Here is a 27,550-nt window from a genome sequence, read left to right as displayed (position 1 = left end):
GATTAAGGCCATCAGTCTAACTCTGTACTACAACAAACAAACATGGCTAAACCAATACACTTTTCGAAATCACCAAAATAAAGCCATGAAACCAATGAAACAGTGATCATAGGAACTGTGACGGAATTTCCACGTTCAGGCGGTCGTCGCTGCAATGTCGCCCCTTGGTGCTTGCGGATCGGGTGGCACGGTTGCGTCGTGAGGGTCTGCTTGCTCTGGATGACCCACAACACCGTGTCAACCCAACCCACTCAGCAACTCACCCACCTACTCACATTCCCATCCACTCACCCAGCGACTCACATACCCACTCACTCACGTCCGCACTAACCTACCTACTCAACTCACTCACGTACTCACCCATCCACTCACCCTCGCACTAACCTACCTACTCATCAACTCACTCACCTACTCACTCACCCACTCACTCACCCGCTCACTCACCTCCGCACTAACCTACCTACTCATCAACTCACTCACCCACTCACTCACCTCCGCACTAACCTACCTACTCAACTCACTCACCCACTCACTCACCCGCTCACTCACTCACCCACCTCCGCACTAACCTACCTACTCATCAACTCACTCCCCCACTCACTCACCTCCGCACTAACCTACCTACTCAACTCACTCACCCACTCACTCACCCGCTCACTCACTCACCCACCTCCGCACTAACCTACCTACTCATCAACTCACCCACTCACTCACTCACCCACCTCCGCACTAACCTACCTACTCACCAACCCACTCAACCACATCCACCCAAACACCGCCTCCCCGTGTGCTTGGCGCGCAGTGTGAAGCCGCACACAGCACGCAGTCTCAGACTCTCCCTCCTCCGCTCGTGCATTCGGCATCCGCACATCCCCCTTATCAGTGCCCTACTTTATTACAGACCAATTCAGACCACATTGGTCACCCCCCGTGCCCCTTATACATCTCAACGTTCATCCTACAACGTCCCATCACAAACGCACTAATATTAAAGGCACGGTGTTGTTCCCCACGAGTACACGATTCATGTGGCTAAAATGCTTTCGGTCATGGATGCGTTATCCTTTGTGGACTGTTCAATAAAAGTGGTGGGCCTCGTTTTTGGACACGTGCCGTGTGGAATGAAGTCGAGGGGGCCGTAGGTTCCCACCCCTGTTTCAGGGGCTTTATGATTTTCATTAAAATACCATCGGCCTCGGAGAGACAGAGACGAGGAATAGTTACAAAGCACAGGAACAGCGCTCCATTTACAACACACACACACAGTTTGAAAGTCATTTGTTTATTCTTTACAATTGCAAGATTCACCAACATGTTTTTTTTTACATATATTAACCCTTCATTTGAAACCACCTTGTTTCAGATTGTCTTGATAATAAATTCCACTTCTGATTGAAGTGTTTTCATCCCGAGGTGGCTGGATAGTTCAGATGCCTCGACCCCAACGTCTGCGTCGGAGACAAAGAACCAGCACTAGCGAGTACCTGGGTTCAAATCCAGGTTCAGCCACTCTAAATTAGAATCCTCAACTGTAGTCAGTTGATGGTCTCAGCCTGGTCACCAAGTGACATTTGGTTTTCCACGTAATTCACGAATAATTCCAGCTCTGATAATGACCAAATCAATATTTCGGTTTCACTGCGACGAGAGCACCTTTACAGCACGGCTTGTGGGAAGAGTGTAGCACCATCTAGCGTGGATAAGAAGTCACTCGAAGGCAGAGGTCGCAAACGGGTTTTGATTCCTTACCCGTACCCGGCCGCACCAGGGTCGCAAACGGGTACCCGTACCCTACCCGGCCGGGTATGGGTACCCGTACGCTACCCGTACCCTACCCGAAATGAGTGACAAACGGTTACTCACCGGTGACTCACGGCCTACCCGTACCCGGCCGCACCAGGGTCACAAACGGGTACCTGTACCCGGCCGGGTACAGGTAGCCGGGTATCGGGTAGGGTACGGGTATCAGGTACCCGGTTGCAACCTCTGCTCGAAGGGCATCTCAGAAGCAGTTCTGCGATGCCTACTTCTGTGGGCCGTTCTTTAACACAGGGGGTGGTGATGCATCGCTTCCGATGGCAAAATTGGAATAAAATGTGGTGGGGGGGGGGGGGGAGTAAAACAGAGACCTGAAGTTATACTAATTAAAACAAAATATCAAGTTGCTGCGTTACACACCCAAGTGTCCCTGTGACATTAGTGTTAACAGTCTTGCAGCTGAAGGTTTCCACAGCTGCTCAGGTTTTCGCGGTTGTGCTGCTGTACAGCTCTGTCTCCCTCCGATGCGTTTCCGATGTCTGATTTTGCGCGCCATATTTCTGGGAGCTTCAGCAAGTGAAACTTTAGGCACGTGGAGCGAAACGTCGGACATCGTGCCGAACAACACGCGGTACAAACCGGAAACGCATCAGAGCGAACCATTTCACGTTTTTAATTCATTACATTTTGAGATGGCGCACAGGTGCTAAGACATACCCGATACAGCCATGTAGTGTTTAACGGCCAATTATAAAAAAAACAAAGATTATCAACACGCATTGATAATAACTTACAGCCAATGTCAATCCACTGTTGAATGAAGGTATCCCTAGGGCATGCCAGTCAATGTGCTGTATGACCGTACTTCACCATGCTGGTCAACGTGGGTTGGTAGAGTTAGTGTGGAGGCCCACCTACACCGGTTTAGATATCACCCTGGCTGAGGATCGAACTCGGGTTGACCGTTTTTCGAAGCACAGCATACAAACCAATGTTGGTGGGTGGAGTGGCGCCGCCACTCCACCCACCAATGTGTAATTGTGTTTTCATTTGACGCAGGACTGATATTTTCACTTTCATTACAAAATATTTTTCGAACAAAAGCCCTTTCTCACGCCTTTTTTGCACTTGCAAACAACATGCAGAGGAGAACATTTGACAATTAAAATGTATCCTTCATCACTTCATATATAAAAGTGTGATGCTGTAAACAGTTGCTTGATTACAAGTATACGTGTGCATACATAAATATTGTATAATACACACTGTGTGAATATATAAGGCTATAAAATATCTGGGAGGCTCAACCGGGTCACATGGGTGACCTGGCAGCTCCTCCCGCCCTATGTGACCACGCCCACTTGACAAAGCCACGCCCACTCGCTCACTCGCCCCTGCGCACTGAAATCGACAGGGCCTACTGCTGACAGGCCCAGCCCACTCCTCTGCCAAATCCAGCCCACTAGAGTACGCACCATCAATTGCTCGGGTCATGAGTCAATTCAAGACTTGCAGCGAACGTCGTGTTCTCTCGTGGCTAGATTGTATGCGACACGCACGGACCGGTCAAAAAACGCACAATTCGGTTCCTGCGGGTAAAACGCCGTGAGTTTTTTTACGGCAGGATAATGATGTAAATTGTCTTTCCCCGTACCTCCGATTATCACTGTTGGCTACGTACTGTGCAAAAGAAGTTCAACATACGTAGAACGTGGAGGAAAACCATTGTTGATGCTAATCAAGTGGTGAGGGCAGGCCAAAGGCGAAATTTACCCCAGGCCTCCAGGAAGCACTGTGGAATAACATTTAAATTGCCAACCCACTTGGAAATTTGGAATAGAACATGGCAGAAAAGCGTTGTCATTGTAATTGGGAAGAAGAGGCTGCGATGGGCGGGACAGGTATGCAGGGAGGCAGATGGCAGTTTTACACAGAACTTGGCGACAAAAGTGGGGAGACCTAAAGCCAGATCGCGGCGATGATGACTGTGTAACAAGGGAAACAATTTTTTTTTCATCTAGATGTGATAGAAGTATCACAAAAGCAGACCTTGAGGGTGCCATTCAAACAAACAACAGCTGCTGGATCTGGCATAAGGAAGGAAGCGACGGTTGGGTTCAGCGGTGGCGACAACATCACTGGCACTGGCCACCACGATCAGCTCATTGTAATCTTCGGCCCCCCCCCCCGCGTCCGTGTCTCCGTCGCTCGCGAGCACGGTCGCCTCGTAGAGGCCCCCTAGGCTTGGGCCCGTAGGCCACGCTGGCCCGCCACTCGTCATCCGAGTTGTTGCCGCCGGGTTCGACCCCTGCCCCCCTCCCGACCCCCGCCCCCCCCCCAACCCCGTCCCCTCGCCGGCCTGGCGTGGCTAAGCGCCCCGCTCGGACGCGAGGCGGTCACCTGACACTCTGCGACATGTGCAGCGGCGTGAGCATCTCCTCGAAGATGGCGCCCTTCACGTTGGAGCCGCGGAGGTTCGCTTCCTGCAGGTCGCAGCCCGACAGGTCGCAGTTCTGTGGTGTGCGAGGCAGGGAGGGATGGGAGGGAGTTAGGGATGGGAGGGGAGGGAGAGATGGGAGGGAGGATGGGAGGGAGGGGAGGGGAGGGAGGGGAGGGAGAGATGGCAGGGAGGGAGGGGAGTGAGTAAAGTGGCAGGACAGTGTGGGAGGAGAGCGAGGGAGTGAAGTGAGGGAGGGAATAAAGTTGGAAGTGAGGAAGGGTAGGAGGAGAGGGAGGGGGGCAGGGGGGTGAGAGGGAGAAGGGAGGAAGAGAGGGAAGGAGGGTGAGTGAGCAAGTCAGTCAATGATAGGGCAAGTCAGAGCAAGTGATTGAGTCAGTGAGAGGGCGAGTGAGCAAACAGACGGTGGGTGAGTGACAAACTTTAAACATTCCTCATTAAGAAGGAATTCACCTAATTTTATCTTCAGGCTCTTTAACTATTATTATACATACTCTTTGGTTTTTTCGGTAAAGTCATGTAAAAAAAACAAAGAGTATGAATCCTTGCAGTCACGAAAGCTTCAAATCTAGTATTATACATTTTTATTGCTAGGTGTGCATGCTTGCTCTTTATTCAATGCTATTTGTGTAGAGCGCTCTGCGATCCACGGGTGAAGAGCGCTATATGAAGTCCAATTCATTTGTTTATTATTACGAAACAGAGCGTGGGGGTGAATGCGTCCATGGGTGAGCGAGCAGAGTGGTGGTGCAGCGCCGCGTGTCTTCCCGCTCTGAACACCTCCGCCCCCCCCCCACACCCCTCCCCCCCAACCCCGCGTGGCTCGCACCTCGAGGTCTGTGCCCGCGAGCGTGGCCCCGCGCAGGTTGCAGTTCTTCAGCTTGGCGTTCTTGAGCGTGGCCACGCGCAGGTTCACACCCGTCATCTGGCTGCCCTCCATGTCCACGCCCTTCAGGTTCGCTCCTGCGCCAGGTCCCCCGCGCGTCGGCGGCAGAAAAGATAGGAAGGAGAATCGGGGAGGCGGGGCGGGGGTGATGTGGGCAAAATATCAAGGACCCCATGGTACGTAATAACACGATCAACTTAGGACATTTGGTATTCGCCGCATTCTTATCGCGCGGCAGGGCGATCGTCGCGAAGGAAAGCGCTGCTGTGTTTCGCAGACGCGGTCTGCAGGGGTCTCACAGTAGGGGGCGACGATGCCGAGTGAAATCAGAATTGAGTAACTTACAGGTTTTGTACATGTGTGTGTTGAACTTCTTTCGCACTGTACGTTGCCAACCGTGCTAAATCGGAGGTGCGCGGGAAGGGCAACTGACTAAGCACAATTTCAAGTTTCCTTCGAATTTGACAAATTTGTACCACGGCGGCGGCGGCGGCACACAACGGCCTCATCTTTTTTGCATTACGCCAGCGGATCTTTAACATCCACTGTGAAACAGACAGCATGAATTACACCGTTAATACACACAACTGCAAACCTCTGCAATAAGCAGTGCGAACGTGCTCCCTGCTGAGCCACGTCACCGCCCGAGTGTCAAACTTGTATCCACTCCATCCCTCTGGTCTCTCTCGGAACAATGAAGAAGGGCCACACCCCGAAACGTTGTTTATTTGTGTTATTGACAAACTTATTTGTTATTCACGCTTGTGCAGCACTGCCAACGCAGTACGCCAAATAAGTTGTGTGTTTAACAAATGCTTTAATCTAAGTTGTCTTGTGGTTGTTGTTGTTTGACTTACATCCCACTGGGATTATTGCACACAGCGTTGGTGTAAGGTGCTCTTTTCTGGAAGATTTTTTGCTGCTTTTTCCTGGATTTTTCTGTTTGCGCATAGTCACTTTAAGATGTTTTCTTGTTCATGTTTTTGTTTTTTGCTCGTTGCGGTTGCACCCGATTCAAGAGCCGAATGGCTCACAGGGCTATACCAAATAAGTGAACCTGAAAAAAAAACTGAAAAAATATGCAAACTCGTCACACTAAAAGATGTACCATGCATCGCACAACTTTCAGATGCACTTCTGCGACCAATAGCAAAGCCCTTCCTTGTGATATTCGGAAGCCACTGGAGCTATGCACTTTTAAATCTGGACTGAAAATGTATTTCTTTAGAAATGTTTTTTGTGATTAGTTTATTGTCCTCTCCCCGCACCTCCAATTCGCACGGTTGGCTACGTACGGCGCGGAAGAAGTGAAACATACATACGTACCTTCCAAGTTTGCCTTCAGTCCTGTGGGCTCTTCAAAGTTGCACCCTCTGAGCGACGCGCCCTCCATGTTGGCGCAGAGCATCTTCACTCCCTGCAGGTTGGCTCCCTGCATCATCAACGTCACCACCGCCGCCAACAACATCACTGAGATATCTCGTCTTTTTAAAATCTAGATTTAAAACTAATTTCTTTAGAATTCCTTTTTGTGTTGAGTTTCTTGTCCTTCCCCCGCACCTCCGATAAGCACGGTTGGCTACGTATGGTGTGAAAGAAGTTCAACATTATATAACGCCAACACCACCACCACCAGACAGAGGTTCCCCCCCCGCCCCGACAAGAAACCGTTGGGGCAAGCGTAGTTATCGAGCGCCTATGAAAGCCGGCACGGCACACGGAGAGGCGGTGCGTCCATCGTCACGCCCGGCCTACTCTGTCTCTCCGTTCCTGATCTTTACACATCACGCTAGCTACCCACTTTCAATGCCGAGCCAACCTAGGAAAGGCCCAGGTCTGGGGCAAGAGATACCACCACCACCCCTTCTGGCGAACGGACGTGCGCTGCCCCAATCCCCGTGGGCTCCCCTCTCGGCCCACGCGCGGATCCGGTTAGCCGCACTCACATCCAGCACGGCTCCGGAGAGGTCGGCGCGCTCCAGGTTCGCGCTGGACAGGTTCGCCTGCGAGAGGTTGCACCTGCTGAGCGCGGCCATTTTGAAGTTGATGTAGCGGAGGTCCAGGCGGGAGAGGTCGGCGCCGCTGAAGTTGAGGCCCTGCCGCGGGAGGAGTGGGGTGAGGGCGTGTTCACAGAGTCGTGGGGTGGGTTGGGATTTTGGGTGGGTGAGTTTGGCTGGGTGAGTCGGTGGTGAGTGGGTTTGTATGGATGGATGTATGTATAATACGTATGCCTTCGCGACCAATATTATCCGTAATAAACGGTTTTTTTTTGGGGTTACATCACATGAATATAAATGTGTCGTTAAACCCGCCACCACCCAACACAGCCAATTATTCAGGTGTGTCACGTAATCAAAACGTGCCTATTACTACTTCAGCACATCGGTGTGTTGGAGAATAAACCGACATTTACTATTAAAGTACAACGTTTATTATGGATGTATGTTGAACTTCTTTCGCTGGGTGGGTCAGTGTGGTTGGGTTTGGCTTGGTGGTGGGTGGTAATTTTTAAACAGTCAGAGTGTCTACACTGTTGAATGTGTGGGTGGGCGAGCGAGTGAGTGAGTGAGACGTTAGTGAGCAAGTAAGCAGTGGGTTATAAGGAGTGAGTGAGTGGGTGTGCGAGTGAGCGAGTACATGAGTGGGTGGGAAAGTGAGTGAGAGAGTGGGTGAGTGGGTGGGCAAATGAGTAAGTCTGGAAGTGACAAAGTGAGTGGATAAGTGAGAATATGAGCGAGGGTGTGGGTGTGCGAGTGATGAAATGGGTGACTAAGCAATTAAGCGAGTAAACGAAAGAATGAGCGAGTAACCGAGTGAGTAAGTGGATGAGCGGGCGAGTGAGCTGGTCAAAGAGGGAGTGTGCGAGAAGGCGGGCGAGCATGTGGGAAAGCGACTGAGCGATTAAGTCGCTGATCGGGCGAGTGACTTTACAAGTGATGGAGTATTAGGCCAACATCTGGGCGAGCAGCCTAGTGAGCTGGCGGCACCTGGCAGCGCAGTTCACAGCTGGTGGGCGTGGCCAGGAGGAAGCGAATGAACTCTTTCCGGGAGATTGGCGTGTGGTCTTCGGCAGGTTGCTTGTTCTTCAAAATACAAACAACGGCACCAAGCGTCGCCGTCGACACGTTATCTTCAACGACACCACGGCGAAAACATCAGGACGGCTTTCATACTGCACAAACGCGAAGATCTCCCGTACGGCCTCTAAAAGTCTGGGTGGCCTTCACCACGCCCGGCCGCCTTTGTCTCGTCAGTGCTGATTTTTTTACATACTGTGCCTGGTACTCGTTTAAGGCCGAGTAGACCGTGAGTAGGTTAAACGTTGAGTTTTATAAGGGCACCACGGGGTGACCAGCCCCTCCCCACCCAGCCCCACCCCTCCCACCCCCCACCCTGCCCCACCCTCCCCAACCAGCCCCTCCCCACCCTCCACACCCAGCATCCTCCCCACCCTCCCCTCCCCACCCAGCCCCTCCCTCCCTACCCCGCCCCTCCCTGCACGACGGACGGACACAATAATCCCCTGTGGGCTGGTGTAACCAGGAGGTTCCTAGCAGTATAATGGCAGCTCATATCTGAACGGTGTCCTGAGGTGGGATTACACCCAGACTCTCTGTACTCAATTGTTGTTGTTGTTGTAGTGGTTGCGAGTGAAGGCAGCCACTCCCCACCTTCATCAGCTGCTCCATTTGCTCGATGAGCGGGGAGATCCCGAAAAACTTCGCCTCCTCCAGGACCCCTGTTAACAAGACAGCGTGAGGACACCATCACCGTCGGGCCATGATCTACCCACTGCTGGATGAAGGCCGCAGATGCGAAGACTCGGCGCTCACGTTTCGGTGTGTTTTGGCAAAGCTGTTTTTTTTTCTTCGTCCAAATTCGATTTAAAAAAAATGTCCCAACGTCTCAATTGCCAACGATGCGAAAAAATATGCACGTACATACGTGTGATTGGACTTGGATATTTTTTTACGTGGAGACAGGAACGTCTGGGGTTTTAGCCGTTCAACGGCATTGGCTGCAGGCCGGTGAATCACTTTGGTGTCGCCGTTCAACGTTCCGGACGGGCGGCAAGTGACTGACCATGAGCTCCACTTTGAAAAAAAAAGTACTTTTTAACGTTTCCCCATCGGCACCCTGGGAGTGCGCAACCTCAGTGAGCAATCTCTGGACCGGCTTCCACAATCAGTGTCTCCTCGGCAGAGTCAGCCTTGCCCGAATCTATGCTGGCAAACTGCCAGATGCGAGTATGTACACATGTATGTTGAACTTATTTTGCACCGTCAGACGTTTCGGCCACAACGCAAGCAGCCGTCCTCAGGTGAAGAACAGGTCTGTCTTCTTGGTTCTTTCGGCAGACCTGTTCTTCACCTGAGGACGGCTGCTTGCGTTGTGGCCGAAACGTCGTGAGAATTATTTTATTATGTTTTATTTGTATTATTGTATTATTTCCATTCTACGTAACTTTACCGAAAGAACCAAGGAGATGAATCCCTGCAGTCACGAAAGCTTTAAATCGAAATCGCTTCCTCCAGTCTAAACAAATGAAAGGGATCCGATTCTGATGGTTTACCCGTCGTGTGCTGCGCCGCAACCGCAGCCGTTCGTTTGTCCCACAGTGGTGCGGGAGGGCAAACCCTAAACGCAAAAAAGTATTTTCGTGCGTTGGTTTGCCGTCCTTCCCCCGCACCTCCGATTAGCGCGGTTGGCCACGTACGGGTGGTGCCAATGGAGTCCAACGTACCCTGCAGGTTGAGACCCTCGTTCACGATGACCGTGCCGTGGCGGAGGAAGTTGATGACCGGCTCAAAGTACTCGGGGCTCCTGTCGATGAGGTACGCTCCGCTCGGGTCCCGCGTGTTGCTCCAGCCCTCTGTGCGCAAGTAAAAAAAACGCACCGCGTATTCATATTTGAGGCCGAGTCAACCTAGGGGAGGGGTCTCCCACTACCCGGTTCAGATAATCATCGCCGGCGTCGGTTTGACGGTGAGCGGGGGTCGAACTCAGGGTCACCGGGTTCGTAGCGCAACCAATGTTGTGCTAGCCGCCGCTGCACACGCACGCACACACACATGCAGACGCTGGAGGGACTTTCGTCAGCTGTGGAGACGAACGTTGAACGTCGGAGCGCGTCCTGGCGCGAGTTTCTTCTCGCCGTTTGTCAATTTCAGCGAAAGTTGTGCCAACGTCCCGACTGCCAGTGGCGCGGGAAAATCTGTCACAACGAAGTGAATCCATCCCTGGAAACGTTACTCACCTCGTCTGTCAAACATCTTTGCGAGCATGCAGTTCGGGTCTTTGTTCACCAGCGTACCTCTGTCAGACACACACACACGCGCGCGCAACATTGGTTGGGTTCGGGTGACTTATGAAAGCGATCTCTCAATGTTCGCTGACATAGCTCCGTGTTTTCAATGCTCGCAAACTCAGTGGAGCAACTGCGGCGGCAAACACGTGTGGCACTGGCCAAGATGACCTCTTGACCTTGCCCCTGCTGCCCGTGGCGTGGGTGTCGTTTAAGTTTTCCCGCGCGCGGTACCTGGTCGTAGTGAAGTGACGACCTCCAACATTGAGAGTCAACCAATCGGCGAAGGAGTTCTGGCCGGGTTCCTCCGAGATGGAGGCAAACTGAGGATCTGAGGAGTGTAAAGACAAAGTTCCCCCGTGTAGCCTTAATAGACTGTTGAGGCAAGTGGTGTAAGAGCGACTCGCACCTATGACGGCCGGCACGGCACACAAGAGGCTGGGTGGCCAGCACCATGCCCGGGCCACCTTTGTCTCCCGAGTAACAATGTTTACGCATCGCACCAGGTTCTCATTTGAGGCCCAGGACCGGTTCACATAATCGTCACTGGTGTTTGCCTTGAGTAGGAATCGAACTCAGGTCATTGGGTTCGAAGCGCAACGCGCTAACCGCTACACTACTACTTTGAGCAGTGCACGCACACACACGTACACACTTACAAAGCAAAGATCCCCCCTTTAGATCGTTAGCGAGCGCCTATTAAGGCTGACATGGCACACGAGGCGATGGGTGGCCAGCGCCACACCCGGCCACCATTATTATCGCAAGTGCTCAAGTTTACACACAGTACAAAGTACTAATTTCAGGCTGAGTGGACCTAGGAGAGTCCCTGGAGCGATTCAAATATTATTTCCCGATGTTCGACAAATCACTATCCTGTGCTACCCTGTCTTCACCAGAACCCTGCCTTGTGCTGCCCTTCATTACCCAGAACCCTGCTTTGTACGAGAGTGATCGAACCCCTCCCCCTTAACGACAGACGGACGGACAGAGTGCTTACCTACAAACGATTCGCCTGCAGAAACAAACAGCACATCGTCTTCCCTACGCACAATAAACAACAAGAAACATGTTAGGAAGGGTAGGATAACAATGCCCCTCTTAGAGGGTCTCTCTCGGGCAGTGGTTCTTCTTAACCTGGGGGTGCACGCCACCCCCTGGGGGTGCAAGATGCCCTTTCTGGGGGTGCGAGACGTGGCAAGATTTTTTTTTTAAGGTAAATAATAGACACGCAAATTAAGCTCGGGCACGTAAGTAACAACTACTTTGTTTCATCACACCCTGTGAATTTATCAACACTTTTGTTTTTCACGATTGAGAACTGAAGGGGTGCAAGGCTGCAGTAAAGGTTAAGAACCACTGCTCTAGGGGATGCCCTTCTGCCAACAAGTGGCGTGGGGCGAGCAATTGCAGAGCTGCGCGTTTAAATAATGTCACCGCTTACTTGGGACAGAGTTAAACTTTAACGCTTTGACCCAGATTGCCACCTGTCCTGGTGTGACCCGGACAGTTCGGGACTTGGCATCCAGTTTAATACACTGTTCGTGATCCATGTCCTGGTGGCAGGAGTTGGTTTGTGCCGACATCTGTCAGTGGCATGGTTTCGACAGACCCAGGCCGACCGAGAAATGTCTTTGGTTTGGCCTCTGGAAGAGAGGTGGCTACGAAGCTGGCATTGACTCACCTGATCAGGCAGACGTCATCAATCAGCCCGCCGTGGGCATTGTAGATCGCCAAGGCCTTAAATCCCAGCTTCGTTCCGGCGAGGGACAGCAGATCGGACAGCGAGCCATAGACAGCCACCACCTGGCGATGAACCAACAAAAAAAAAACCCACGGACAAACCAACACACACGTGAACTCAAGAGGTCACGGAGTTCATAGCGCTCTCAAAAAGTCTACGTGGTATAGACAAAGATACTGTATAGGTGAGGTGCAGCCCTGAAATGTCCTGCTCATGGCACTGCTGGACAAGGAGCTTTCACTAAAGGAAGGGGATATTTTGGCCTACTCTTCCACCGTGACATTTTAGGATTCTACTCAGTTTTTTTTATAAAGCCTATGAAGAGCAACTATTAGAGATGCAGGTCTGGGTGATTAATTAATTCCGTTGCTTTGTCTGCAAGTTGGCGAAGTACAGGTGCACCCAGCACCTTGGAGTGTTTATTGGGGGCTGCGCAAAGCTTTGTTATCCATGGTTTGCAACTTTCCGCGGCCGCTCAGAGCAATGAAGCGTCCTTGATTTGGGCCCTGACAATGGTGGCAATGATGATGGCGATGACGATGGCGGTGAGAATGACGACTGACAATGACGTCACCTTTCCGTTCCTCCTGCAGCCATTGGGGAAGACGGTCACCCGCCTCATCTTCCTCCCAACCCGGATTCTGCACCGTCAGAGGGCAGCACGGGGCGGCATTGGGACAGCGGCAGCGAGACTCGTGTCCCAAGACGGACCCTGTTGTGGAGGGGGGAGGGAGCACACAGAGCAGCGCAGAGGAAGCGTCTGGCTAACCGAGGTCGCAAACGGGTTTTGATTCCTTACCCGTACCTGTTCCCGGACCCGTACCCTACCCAAAATGAGTGACAAACGGTGACTCACCAGTGACTCACGGCCTACCCGTACCCGGCCGCACCAGGGTCGCAAACGGCTACCTGTACCCGTACCTGACCGGGTATGGGTAGCCGGGTATCGGGTAGGGTACGGGTATCGGGTATCCGGTTGCGACCTCTGCTGGCTAATAAAGGCCAGCACAGGGAAGGGTTCTGCATAAGATAGCGCAGAATTGGCCAGTACTACTGCAGCGAAATCGCGGGATGTCACTGCGTGAAGCCGGGCCGGGAGAGGCACGCGTGCGATGTAATGACATCACTGACACCACTGGAATGTGGATGCATTAACGGCCCTAAGTGGGGCTCGGTGAGCGTTGATTGACAGCAATGGATGGCACCACGCGCTGCGTGCAGTTCCAGCCCCCTAGAGCAGGGGTGGGGAACGTCCGGCCCGCGGGCCGGACGAGGCCCGCGAAATCATTTGGTGTGGCCCTGCCAAGGCAACCGCAGGTGGGACTCGAAATTCAATAAACCTAGGAGCAAACCTGGAAAAGTGAGTAGCAACATCATCAATACCAGCTAACATCACACGCCTCGCCGAAGAGAAGCAGTTCCAGCCATCGCATTAGGGGCGAGTAAATTAAATGTTTGGCCAAATATAGCAGGCTAATTTTTAAGTTGATAATTTTGTATGGGCCCGCGAATGAGGTTACAAATATCCAAATGGCCCTTGGCAGAAAAACGGTTCCCCACCTCTGCCCTAGAGTATGGGGTGAGAGGGTGCCGACGACGGAACGGGGTTTCAAAGGGGCCATGGCACTCTGGTTGATCCCGGAGGACACGTGACCGGAGGTACCTACACCCGGGGACCCCCGAAGGGGGGCTGGGGGGATCACGTGTGGAGTTGCAGAACCTCCTCGAGGATTCCAGAAGAGGGGTCGTGGCTTGCGGAGGAGCGAGCCCCGATGACGCCACGTCCATGTTCCAAGTTCTACAGAGTCTCCAACACGAGGACCCGGACCCGAGCCGGGGTCCGGTCCATTGTAGCCAGCTACGCGTGGTTAGATGGCCTGGTGGTCCACCAACGTAGCGAACTATGTGGTGAAGGGGCAGTTACCCCTTGTGTTAACGTGTTAAGGGGGCCGTCCATAAATGACGTCACGCAATTTTGGACGATTTTTGACCCCCCCCCCCCTTCGTCATACGGCGTCACAAAAAGTCAGACCCCCCCTCAAATATGACGTCACAAAGCTCTGCCCCCCACCCCCCCCAAAAAAAATAAAAATTCAAATCGCTTTAAACTATTGTCATTGTAGTGCGTATTAAATGTGCCGCTGCACTCTGATGTTGTGGGAGAAAACATTTATTAAAAAGTCTATTTAAGTAAGTAGAACGTGTTGTCTATATTTATTTAAAGTTGCGCATTTTTATGTGACATCACATTTCTCAAACGCCCCCCCCCATCGTCACACATCGTCACAAATGTCTGAGCCCCCCCCCCCCCCCTAGTTGCGTGACGTCATTTATGGACGGCCCCTAATGTTAATAAACCTGCTCCCTCCAAGTGTATGTCCGAGTCTCCATTTGAGCCCCCTACACGACTACTATGAAGACAGGGCAGTGCAGCAGAGGGGTTTCTGTTTAAAAGGCCGTAGTCAGCAGGGCCTTGGCTCTGAGAGAGGGCGCAGAGTTAGTGGAGAGCTCTGAGTAGTAAGATCGGACAACACAGGGTTCTAGATACGACGGGGTAGCACAGGATAGTGTTTGTTCAGAGGGGGCACAGTATAGAGCAGGGTTCTGGATGACAGGGGGCAGCACGGGGCAGGGTTCTGGTTAGAAGAGGGCAGCACAGGGCAGCAGGTTTTCTGATAAGAGACGGTCAGCACGGGGTAGGGTTCCCGATAAGAGGGCAACACAGGACAGGAGGGTTCTGGTTAAGGGAGGGCAGCACGGGGCAGCAGGGTTCTGGTTAGGGGAGGGCAGCAGGGTTCTGGTTAGGGGAGGGCAGCAGGGTTCTGGTTAGGGGAGGGCAGCCTACGGGGCAGCAGGGTTCTAGTTATGGGAGGGCAGAGCGGGGCAGCAGGGCTCTGGTTAGGGGGGGCAGCAGGGTTCTGGTTAGGGAAGGGCAGCACGGGGCAGCAGGGCTCTGGTTAGGGGAGGGCAGCACAGGGCAGCGTGGCTCTGGACAAGCTCAACTCCGTACCTTGGCCATGCCCTTCTCCGCCCAGCAGACACTTCCGGAATCGGATGTAAATGATGAAGAGATTCAAGAAGAATCGATTCTAAACAATTTCAACCTCCTCTCTTGACAATTGGATCGAAATCGTGATTCAAGCGCATCGATTCAGAACGTTAGATCCAATGGAATCTAAATGTCGATTCGTGGTGTCGATTACGCTCGGCGTGATAAATGTTTGCGATTCGAAATCCTTACGGTTTTATCTCCACGTGTTTGTATAAAGCTCCACTTATTTTACGATGATTAAGCACTTTAATTAATATTATGGAAGAGCGGTGGCACACTGGTTCACGCTAAACCTCACACAGTACTCAGGTTTAACACATAGGCTTTCGCGACCAATGTATCATTACTGGCGAAACGTCGTACTCAGATTGTAAATGTTGTGGCTTGGCTCTCCAACACACTGGTGGTGCTGTACTAGTGACGAATTGGCCACGTGCTGTTTACGTGACAACCCTTACTAGTTGGCTGTGCCGGTTGGTGGCGGGTTTAACGACACATTTATACTAGTAGGAACCTGGTTACACCAGCCCACAGGGGATTATTGCGTCCGTCGTGCAGGGAGGGGCTGGGTGGGGTGGGGCTCGGTGGGGATGGTGGGGAGGGGCTGGGTGGGAAGGGTGGGGCTGGGTGGGGAGTGGGAGGGGTGGGGCTGGGTGGGAGGGGTGGGGCTGGGTGGGGAGGGGCTGGTCACCCCGTGGTGCCCTTATAAAACTCAACGTTTAACCTACTCACGCCGGCCTGTGCCCGCCCTCACAGTCGGGCATATTTGCGGAATACACCACGCCGCCGTTGACCCTGGCCATTGACCGAGCAACCCAACGTTCCTACCAGCTCCCTCCGCAGGAATTTGTTATTTACGTGATATAACCCAAGAAAGACCTGCATTATGGATGAGCACTCGACACACTGCCAAGAAACAACGTGTGCCTGTTGCACGGTACAATATAGCAATCAGAATCGGTATAAGTATTTCTACTGCAGGAGAAATCCGATGAGCTATGAAGCTCTTTCTTTTTTCACAGATGTCGGGGCACGGGGTCAGAACGTTCCAACAGCAATGAAACACGATCAGAGTGATTTGGTATTCTAGATTTGAAGTTTTCGTGACTGCAAGGATCCATACTCTTTGGTTCTTTTGGTAAAGTCACGTAGATGAAAAAAAATAATAATGATAAAAATTACATTTAGATTTAATTTACATATTTTCATTTTATTATTTTTATTTTTCATCTACGTGACTTTAACGAAATAACCAAAGAGTAAGTAGTGAAGATGCAGTGTAGTGGTTTATGACAAAGTAAAGTAGCCCTGATGGCAAGGTATTACTTGAATGAAGGTTTCTGCAAAAAGTATAGGTCTGCAAAACCAGAGGGAGGTGAGAAATTTTGGTCAATTCATCATGCGAATACACTACCTGGAACAATAGAGGGGTTACGTGACCTCGTGCCACATAAGTAGGCCCCTTCAAGTAAGTCCATGAGACCTTGTGGTGTTTTTAAAAGAAAGGACCTCCGAGGATTTTATCGACTAAACGAACAAGCTACTTGTGGCAGAGTGATAGCTTTGGGCGGCAGGGTGTTTCTTTGGGGAAAAGCGAGGGACTTGCCGGGGGGTGGCTTTGTGTGAAAGTGGTTGCAGGCAGGGGCGGTTTCTTCATTAGGGCGATTGGGCGACGCACCACCAATCTCATTTAACCACAGAGTAACACGAGCCGTTACTGTGCCTCTGGATATAGTCCAATCAGCGTCATGTCACGTTCTGTGGAGTACCGCCTCTTTTTGGGCGATTTCACTCCGGCTGAGAATCGCCCCGAGTGTTCCGTTAGACTTACATTCAAAGATGGTTTTTTTCGAACGGCGGGCGCTGCAATGCATTCTCTATGGCTTCCGGGAGGGCTCGCACTAACGTGCTTACGTCATCATACGTAAGCACGTTTCAGTCAACAATATTATTTGTCGCCACCTAGTGGAATCTTTAAAAGAAACTGAATGGATTGTAATAATAGTGAGTATAGAAACAAACAAGATGTATTGTAAGAGTCACTTTATTTTTCATTAATATTAAAGAAGTGAAGTTGCCTTTACATGCTTAAGCTGTTAATGTATCCATTGCATGGGTGGACCTTATCCTTATCAATCATCCAGACATTTGGCCCCCCTGAGAGATTTTGCAGGAGCCGCCACTGGTTGCAGGTGTGTGGGGTTGGATTGGCTCATGGGCACGGGGGTTTGGACTCGCCGTGGGCACACCATGCTACTCAAATGGGGAAAGGGCCAAATTGTGTGATTGAATAAAAGACCCCGTCGAGGGGAACCAAGGGAAGGGAGCAGGGGGATTTCATTCTGCCCCTCGGCTTGTTCGAGGCGGCTGCTGTGCTGGAGATGGAGACTGAGGCGGGATTTTATTCCACTACTGATCCTGTTCGAAGTGGCCTGCTGAGCCTGCTCGAGGCGGCTGGGACTGATCCACTGAGAGTGTTCGGTTTCAGAGCCGGGTGATGCTTCGGGCGTGCCCTTCAGGGTTTTGCTCGGCAGTTTTTTTCCCCTCGTAGTGTTCGTGGTGGAGGAAGTATGTGAAGCCGTGGACGTCGGGTTGTTGTATGATGGTGTTGGTTGTTGTGTTGTTGTGAAGGTCATTTGGGTTGGTATAGTGGCTCGTGATGCGTGCATTCCTCTGGGGAAGTCTTAAACCTGTTGCCCTTTTGACAATGTAAGATTTGCGTAGAGATTGAATTCTAAGTAAACCCTATACAACTGTAATATACCGTAACAACAATACTATGAATCTAAAGACACAGACTGGTATCGGTGAGTTTAGTGTTGGTGTAGGTGAGCTGTGGTGAGTTTAGTATTGTGTAGGTGAGCTGTGGTGAGTTTAGTGTTGGTGTAGGTGTTTTTAGTGTTGGTGTAGGTCAGCTGTGGTGAGTTTAGTGTTGGTGTAGGTGTTTTTAGTGTTGGTGTAGGTCAGCTGTGGTGAGTTTAGTATTGGTGTATGTGTTTTTAGTGTTGGTGTAGGTGAGATGTGGTGAGTTTATTATTGGTGTAGGTGTTTTTAGTGTTGGTGTAGGTCAGCTGTGGTGAGTTTAGTGTTGGTGTGTTTTTAGTGTTGGTGTAGGTCAGCTGTGGTGAGTTTAGTATTGGTGTATGTGTTTTTAGTGTTGGTGTAGGTGAGCTGTGGTGAGTTTAGTATTGGTGTAGGTGTTTTTAGTGTTGGTGTAGGTGAGCTGTGGTGAGTTTAGTATTGGTGTAGGTGTTTTTAGTGTTGGTGTAGGTGAGATGTGGTGAGTTTAGTGTTGGTGTAGGTGTTTTAGTGTTGGTGTAGGTGAGCTGTGGTGAGTTTTGTATTGGTGTATGTGTTTTAGTGTTGGTGTAGGTGAGCTGTGGTGAGTTTAGTATTGGTGTAGGTGTTTTTAGTGTTGGTGTAGGTGGGCTGTGGTGAGTTTAGTATTGGTGTAGGTGTTTTTAGTGTTGGTGTAGGTGAGCTGTGGTGAGTTTAGTATTGGTGTAGGTGTTTTTAGTGTTGGTGTAGGTGAGCTGTGGTGAGTTTAGTGTTGGTGTAGGTGAGTTTAGTGTTGGTGTAGGTGAGCTGTGGTGAGTTTAGTATTGGTGTAGGTGTTTTTAGTGTTGGTGTAGGTGAGCTGTGGTGAGTTTAGTATTGGTGTAGGTGTTTTTAGTGTTGGTGTAGGTGAGCTGTGGTGAGTTTAGTATTGGTGTAGGTGTTTTTAGTGTTGGTGTAGGTGAGCTGTGGTGAGTTTAGTGTTGGTGTAGGTGAGTTTAGTGTTGGTGTAGGTGAGCTGTGGTGAGTTTAGTATTGGTGTAGGTGTTTTTAGTGTTGGTGTAGGTGAGCTGTGGTGAGTTTAGTGTTGGTGTAGGTGAGTTTATTGTTGGTGTAGGTGAGCTGTGGTGAGTTTAGTATTGGTGTAGGTGTTTTCAGTGTTGGTGTAGGTGAGCTGTGGTGAGTTTTAGTAGTGGTGTTTTGTGTGGTGAGTTCAGTAGTGGTGTGCTGTGTGGGTGACTTTAATGTTGGTTACAGGGGATTTCCATTCTCGGAGAGAGTATAAAGAGCCTTCGAGATTACGCAGACGGTCCAGACTCCTCCGCTGCATTTGTTCATCTTCCAAGCCTCGAGACAATTCCAACACGAGGTAAAATACTTCCACGTACATTTATCTTAACATTTATCTTAACATTTTTAAACTTTAATTACAATAATTTAAAAAAATTCAACTTATCACCTACTTTGTTTCTTTTTGTTTCTGAGCCTTTGTTAATGAAAAGTGTACCTGACGATTTTACTGAATAGCATTAAAGGCTAAATAAATATTTAAGAAATTACATATCCACTAGAGATGTGTGGAAATGTAACCAATGACTCAAGATATACATTACACTCTACACCGTTAAGAAGAGGCCACTTTGTCTTTATCTTATAATTCTATTCTTGCATGTGGAAATATTGTCAGGAGCTAAATGCCAATGTCGAGGAGATTTGCTAGCCACGAGAGGGGTTCAGGAGAGTTGTTGTAGTATTGTTGGTTAGTATAATGGAATTTAAATCTACAGATCCCAATTTGTGCTCCCAAGCCCGGCATTTAAAAGTGGGCACGTTTCTTAAGTCCTTTACTGGGCATCTGTGAAAAAAGCTTCATAGTTCATGGGATTCCTCCAGTCATAAAAGATCCTGATTCTGATTTTAAAACATCCTCCCTGCCTGTGGTCCACCCAGCAGTACAAATTGGTACAGCACAGTTAGTCGATCAACAGGTCGGGTGCGGTGGGGTAAAGTGTGGGTACGTTACTCCAATCTATTCCAAGAAATCTGGTCGGCGTGGAAGAATAGGCTAAAAACACTCTAGTCGGGTTCTCTGGAGCTTTCTCTAGCACCTTATAGGCCCGTCCGCTAGCAGTAACATTGGCAAGCCAATGCAGGGCTGCACCACCTTCATCTTGTATTACACACAATTGTATTCCTTAAAATATATGTATTTGTTGTATTATTGAAAGGTGTAACCAGATGCAATTCATTATACTTTTCAGATGTCTACCAACGAATGTCGCAACTGGCCATCTCCGGGTTTGTAATCACTTACATTTACAGCTCTATGCATTTTTATTTACACAGGAGGAGATCTATCACTGCGGGAAAAACATCATTTTTCTTTGCGGTGCTTTTTTTGTTTCTAAAACAGCAGCTCGCCTCTGCCATTACTTTAATTTCACATTCATGATCATGCTATTGGAGAGCCTTACAAGTGGGAGCTCTAGAGCGCCACCCTAGCGGGCATTTTACTCTGAGACTGACCAGCCGTCTTGCAAGAACAATCTATGAGATACCCTTTACTTAATGTGATGTGTGTTGAACTTCTGCGCCGTACGTAGCCAACCGTGTTAATCGGAGGTGCATGGGAAGGACAACAAACAAAATACAAAAAGCAGTTCTAAAGAAATTAGTTTTTCATCTAGATTAAGAAGTGCATAGCTCCAGTGGCTTCCTAATCTTGGAAGGAAGAGCGTTCCAGATGGCCGTAGAAGTACATCTGAAAGCGTGTGATGCAGTGTCCAAAAAATTACGACCTCTCGGCATGAGTATATTAGGTACACGTGACACAGATTTAAGTAAAGCGGTGGCACAACCCAAAGACCTCAATTCGATTCTTGGGCCACGGCTAACATTGGTGGTAAATTATATATCTGAACCGGTCATGACAGCCTCCTTTATATCAATCCGCACTGATTAAACAAACCCCCATGACTGACGCAACATGGGAAGTCCTTCATCCAACACTGGATTCCAATGTTGGATTCCAATGTTGGATGTACCGCACCTCCGATTATCACGGTTGTCAAGGTACGGTGTGAAAGAAGTTCAACATATGTACCAAAAGAAAATAACATGAGCCATACACATTTGTTTTATTTGCAGACAGTTCTCAGGATGGAAAAGAATGCAAAGAGGTAAGCGCTCGATTTTAGTTTTTTATTTTCTGACAAAATATGTCGAGCTTGATTTTAGCTTTTATTTGTAAACATGGGTTTTGGTATTTAACTCAATATCGTACAGTACAATGTCGCATATCCCATTTAATTGAGGACTGCGGTAAAGGCAGATCGGTGAAAGTGTAATGGCAGCTAATTGACACCATAAAAAAAATTTCAACCAGTTATATGCTTATTATTTACTTTATTCACCACGTAAATATTTTACTATGTATATTCGTTGAGTGCGGTTGCACTTTGTTTTGCTCAGTCGGTGTTAGCGGCTGAGGTCGTGACGGGTCAGTTTAACACGTAGGCTTTCGCGACCAATATCATCCATGAGAGGGTTTTTTGGTTAAATCGCGTAAATATATAAATGTGTCATTAAAAACCGCCATCACCGACACAGCCAACTAGTAAGGGTTGTCACGTAAACAGAACGTAGTCAATTCGTCACTAGTACAGCACGAACCGGTGTGTTGGAGAACCAAACTACAACATTTCTGAGTACGAAATATTAAATTCACCCAAATACAAATGTTATCAGTAGCAGAACATGCTTGCCAACAAGGACATTCAATTGATTTTGACAATGTTGAAGTTCTATATTGATTAAGAAAATATATTTTTAAAATAATAATTGCTATGCTACGACAGGCAGCCACGCACTGCCGTCCGAAATAATCATTAGCAAATGTACTCATGATCATAACTAAACTTAACAAATTGCCATTATCATTACACCGGTTCTAGTTTTATTTCGATTTAAAGCTTTCGTGACTGCAGGGATTCACCTTCTTGGTTCTTTCGGTAAAGTCACGTAGAAAGAAATTAATAAAATAATAAAAATAAAACCTAATAAAATAATTATCACGACGTTTCGGCCAAGTAGCCGTCTTCAGGTGAAGAACAGGTCTGTCAAGGAGACAGAATCTGAATGGAACGCCCCAGGCTTGAAGCGACTATTTATGTTGGGATGGAGGGGCGAAGAGCGTCTTGACAAAATAATTTGCATATCAAGAGGAATTTAGCATATTTATGGGAAATGCAGAAATGCGATTAGTGCTACTTGTAAAATGCGTAGGGGGGGGTCTGACGAGGGGTTTAAAGTCACTATGCCCATGCATTATGCAGGATTAGCAGCATCAAAGGGAGGAAGTGAGGTTAGAATTAATAAAGGGAAGGAATGTTAATAATATGGCGCAATGAAAGACGAGTGGTAGGAGGCTTGCGGTGGAGCAAAGACTCCATTCCTAGCGGAGCAGAAATGCGATTAGTGCTACTTGTGAAATGCGTAGTTCTGGTTCTAGTGTTACGGTGTACTGCAGTTCTCCGTGTGGTTTGTCAAAGTTGTGTTGCCGTACCCCAGCAGAAGCCGTTGCTCGACTGCTGTGGGTCGGTGCAATCAATGTCAAACACTGTCCTGTCTCTCCATTTCATTACTTTCAAATGTATTAAAAAGTGGAAAACTAGAATGTAATATGAGTGTTACGTAGGCTATCTCACTGTCGAGTGGAAACAAACGTTTTTGGTGAAAACGGGCTGATTTGCGATTGCTAATCAATCAACCATCACTAACTTTAGCTATCATAGTTGGAAAGTTAATTAGCCACACGTTCACCCATTGACCAACAATGGCGCTCAGGCATATTCAACTAACTTTAATGGCTTTATTACGTTATATATGTCAGAGAGTCAACGTGAAGTCTGAGTAAAATGACAATCATTTATGTTGCGCTGCATGTATAATATTTGCAGACAATAGTAGCTTTCAATTATTGTATATTCGTCTAGTATAGTGTATAGCTGTGCTTGCTTATGATAAATAGCATTATTAGTAATAGGGTTTTTCCCCTTTTTTCTGGCAAGAAAACTGAAACCTTTTTACAAGGATTCATGTCTGCATTATCCACAATACTTGCAGTCAAAATGCAAACAAAAAACATACAATGATAATATATGCATTGTCCTTGAAACTGAATGGTCCACACCAAGGGACGGCTTTCTTTACGATTTGTTTACGAAAGAAAGCCGTGGTTAATGCAGACATGAATCCTTGTAAAAAGGTTTGAGTTTTTTTTGTCAGAAACAAAAGGGGGAAAACCCTATTATTATATTTTGGTACTGGCAAAGGAGGTCTAATGATGAAGCATTAATTATTAGTGTTTCTTTGATTAAAGTGCAAGCAGTTTTATTAGTCAGCTTTCATTCACAGTGAGTGTCATCATGAGCAAGAGGAAGGGTGGCAGTGACATTCTTCAGTTTTTTGGGCAGCCTCAGAAAAGAAGAAAAGTAAGTTGAGAGCCGTGAGAAAATGAGTACCAGTCAGATGATTGAAGTAGTACAAGAGATGAGTCAATGTTTCTTGATATAATAATAATTGCCATTCAGATCAGAAATGGTTATTAATCCATTCCTGAACATCATGGCAAGAAACACCACTTGTTTCCTGATATTTATTTCATGTTCACTATTGTGCATTCAGAGAAAGCATGATGATGCCGAAAGGGCAGAGAGAGAACGTGTCATCGAGGTGAGTAAAACAGGCAAATATTGATGGTTAAGAACCGAATAATGACATCACAACAGTCTAATCCTAATGTTAATTTAAGCTGAGATATTCCTCTAAGTATGGCTTCTCATGTGTATCTAACCTGTAAAAGGAATTTTTTTGTCTGTCTGCCTGTATACAAACCTTGCGACGTATTTGGCTTGCAAACCATGGGGTTGATGTTTAAAAAAAGTAGCCAGGTACCACGCCATAAGCCCCGTGGTGAGTCGGCACTTTAGTTTTCGCATCCGTCAACTTTAAAGCAGTTACATTAACAATTTAATGCTATTTATTATTAATTTTCTTACGCCGCTCAGCCAAAGCACGCATTTGCGCATGCGCGACAAAGCTGACTGGGGGTTGCCCCTAGAAATGCACACGTGTTCGTTGTGAGGGGCGGAAAATTATCTTTCAATGTTAAAAAGTGCAAAAAAAATAAACACAACGCTGAGGTAAATTATTAAAGGTGTCATGTCCCCCCCCCACCACAATGTGTGCACTTAGTACTATAGGGTTGGTATATACTAATAATATAGCGCTTAAATACTTTTTAACACGTAAGCTTTCGCGACCAATATTATTCATAATATAGGTTTTTGGGTCAGATCGCGTTATTTATAAATGTGTCGTAACCCTCCACTACCCGACACGGCCAAACAGTAAAAAATGTCACGTTTTCAAAGGACAAATGAATTGACTTCTTTAGCCTACCGGTGTGCTGTTGATTCTCTCAAAGGTTTTTCCCAACATACTCCCATCAATTCCAGGATCCCACCTATCATAACTAGCTAAACTGGCTGTTAAAGAGCCATCCTTGCACCTAAAAATGATACAGTAACCTTACATGGTGTATGGTTGTAGTTGAGTGGCTGTTGTTGTTAACATTATTTCTGCAGTGTAAGAGTTGTTGAAGAAATAGCCACACTACAATGTGTTAAGACTGACTTGGTAGAGTTTTGTTAGACAAATGTTTTTTTATGTATACAACGCACAAGGTAAGTTTCTCATCCCACCTGGGTTATTGCAACAGCACAAAAAACAAGACAATAACATTGCTAAGTACAATTACGTTGTGGGGAACAGATATTGCGATAGTTATACTGGTAGGAATGAAGTGAACCAACCTACAATAGATTATATCGTCCGTCCGTCCGTGTAGCAACATCGCCCCCTACTGCAAACACTTGGCAGGACCCTACAAAAACCTTTAGACTCAGTGACGCTTTCCTGGCTAAACAAGTGTAACATTCCCTTATAATTCCCTGAGATAGCTTTTAATTAAAACATTTAAATTGAAAATCTACTCACAGCGGCCTAAAGCCTAGAACTAGGCCTCAAACTCTCCCTTCGTATCGTACCCCCGCGTGTGTGAAAGGGAGTTAATGTTTAACAATGTTACATTCCCTGATGTTTTAAAATAGAAACATTTACATTTAAAGCTTTTGCATTAATAATTAAACCATTTAAATTGTACATCAATAATTAAAACATTTAAATTAAAAATTAACTCACAGCAGCCTAAAGCCTACAGCTAGGCCTAAAGCCTAGAACTAGGCCTCAAACTCTCCCTTCGTATCGTCCGATTAGGTGTAGCAACATCGCCCCCTACTGCAAACACTTGGCAGGACCCTACTAAAACCTTTACACTCTTTGAGGCTTTCCTGGCTAAACAAGTGTAATAATACATTATGTTTATATTCTTTGGTTATTCGCTCCTACCAGCCCACCCCGCAGGGTCCTGTTAAATTGGAGTGAAATAGTATAATGTGCAAATTACAGGGAGTAGCGAATTATAGGATCGCGGATTATTGGAGGCATGTATTGCATTGTATCATAAAAAAAAACATCTCGGCAACCCGACACTTAACAGCTATTAATCGTGATTTGCATATGTTTTGGTTTTGCTTTCAGATGCATAAAAAAGAAACCGAGCGTATACTTCTAGAAATTGAAATGAAAAGTAAGCATCGATATTGTACAGCATCACTTTTATGAAAATGTCTCGTGCGTTTATTTCAATAAACGCATTTATTAACTGTACTCAAACGTAGCTAAAACTGTACAGTCTTTTCTGCTGTAAGATACCTTGACACAGCACTTGTGCTTTTGTACTAAGTATTTTTCTCCCTATCTTTGCAGAGCAAGCCGTTAAAATTGACATTATAAATAAAATAAGATAATGGAATACGCAGCTTCAAACCCGTTGGCGATTTGATCTGAAACACGGTATGACCAACACCTATGCCGTGGCCGATCGTTGTTTTAATGCGGTGTGCTCACACGAAATTTATTTCTCTAATACGAAAGTACTTTGCAAACCCACTGGCTATCAACAAAGATTCGTTCATTAAGCCATCCATATTTATACACAGACACAATTTCAACTGAGAAGATGGGTACAAACTGAGCAATCATTGGAAGGACGTTATTAACCAGTTTAAGTCCTAACTGGCTGTGATGTTTCCATCCTACCTTACGATGTTAGTTGTTATTTTCGGTTCTCTGATTTTACATTAAAAGGTTAAATGTCTCACACAAACGCAGCCACCTCACGTGCCAACATGGCTGCGGCTCTGCGATCTTACATTAACATGCTAATCTCTCAAATTAACATCACTGGCTCCGCCCACTTCGTTTATGACCCTTGGGGCTACACCCATTTTAAACCATTAAAACAGCCTGCCTCAGCAGCTTTCCTCTCTTTTTTTCCTCCTGATGACAATTGCTTGTGTTGCGATCGAAACGTCATAGGTTAAGAGAAAATAACAAAAAACTATCTACGTGACTTTACCGAAAGACCCAAGAATACTCTTCTGTACAAACTTAATTTGGAGCTTTCGTTACTGCAGGAATTACTCTTTGGTTCTTTCGGTAAAGTCAGGGCCTGTAACAAGTTATAAACTGCACATAAGAAAAAAGGTAAGAGGGCCTGTAACAAGTTATAAACTGCACAGTCGAGTATTCTTCTGTGCAGTTTATAGCTTGTTACAGGCCCTCTTACCTTTTTTCGAAAACGGTCTTGGGCAACGCACCTCTTCTATCCTCTTGTCCACTCTTTGCCATCTTCAGCGACTGTGCTTCACAGATAATACAATTTTCACAATTGCTCCAACAGTTCCCATGATTGTAAATGCCTTTTACTTTAGATATTGCCATTGTGTTTGTCTTTTTCATGTCGATATGCACGCCATGTTTCCATTATGTGATTGGGATAACATAATTATAATAGGTTCGTGAAATAGTAATTAAGTTTACTGTGCTATAATAGCTTTAAAATACTCACATACATCTGTGAATGAAATACTGTACTGTACTATGTAAATGTTGCAGTCACAAAGAAAAACTAAAGTAAATTTAATGGCCGATTAACAATTGGTATTTCAGTTTAATACTTTTGGTTATATAATTTATAACAATAACATTACATCTTCTTGGTTCTTTCGGTAAAGTCACGTAGAAGGGAAGTAATAAAATAATAAAAATAAAACATAATAATTATTATTTTATGACTTCCCTTCTACGTGACTGTACCGAAAGAACCAAGAAGATGAATCCCTGCAGTCACGAAAGCTTTAAATCGAAAAATAACATTACAGACACAATAGGCAATCGCTGACATTTTAAAACATTAATTTAACCTTAAAATTCAATTATCTTGAAATTTCTAGTTTTAATGCATAGTTCTACAACAGTGGAAAAACCCCATATTGCTGATAACACGAACTTTTAAATGTTTTTGATACAGTCTAGGTAACATTATCGAAGGTTATTGATCACGTCTACCACAACCACCACCATTCCACAATATCGAAAACAACATG

At 47.3% G+C, this 27,550-nt stretch overlaps 1 protein-coding gene and 1 long non-coding RNA gene across 3 annotated transcripts; one reads left to right on the top strand and one right to left on the bottom strand.

The window, feature by feature from the left end:
- Window positions 1–1,266: 1,266 nt before the first annotated feature.
- LOC144728041 (BTB/POZ domain-containing protein KCTD9-like) lies at window positions 1,267–26,334 on the bottom strand. Of its 2 annotated transcripts, none has more exons than XM_078607264.1 (13): window positions 26,202–26,334; window positions 12,726–12,863; window positions 12,092–12,213; window positions 11,408–11,451; window positions 10,642–10,738; window positions 10,360–10,418; window positions 9,847–9,975; window positions 8,774–8,841; window positions 8,090–8,185; window positions 7,049–7,198; window positions 6,429–6,534; window positions 5,046–5,179; window positions 1,267–4,271 (listed from the first exon to the last, which is right to left on the bottom strand). In XM_078607264.1, exons 2-13 carry the CDS (start codon window positions 12,771–12,773, stop codon window positions 4,155–4,157), a joined length of 1,170 nt encoding a protein of 389 aa, XP_078463390.1. In that variant the 5' UTR covers window positions 12,774–12,863; window positions 26,202–26,334; the 3' UTR covers window positions 1,267–4,154. The 2 variants fall into 2 exon arrangements, with proteins under 2 accessions (XP_078463390.1, XP_078463389.1); XM_078607263.1 differs by lacking the exon at window positions 26,202–26,334 and adding an exon at window positions 15,162–15,268.
- Window positions 19,236–25,769, top strand: LOC144728044 (uncharacterized). Its single transcript, XR_013587471.1, has 5 exons — window positions 19,236–19,347; window positions 20,240–20,276; window positions 21,126–21,157; window positions 23,664–23,711; window positions 25,641–25,769. It is a non-coding gene; the product is annotated as an uncharacterized LOC144728044 (long non-coding RNA).
- Window positions 26,335–27,550: the final 1,216 nt, after the last annotated feature.

This window comes from Lampetra planeri, chromosome 27, assembly GCF_965212315.1.
Source record: "Lampetra planeri chromosome 27, kcLamPlan1.2.h2, whole genome shotgun sequence".
Taxonomy (NCBI): Eukaryota; Metazoa; Chordata; class Hyperoartia; order Petromyzontiformes; family Petromyzontidae; genus Lampetra; species Lampetra planeri.
The sequence above is the reverse complement of the archived record's forward strand: the minus strand, read 5'-3'. Positions and strand labels throughout refer to the sequence as shown.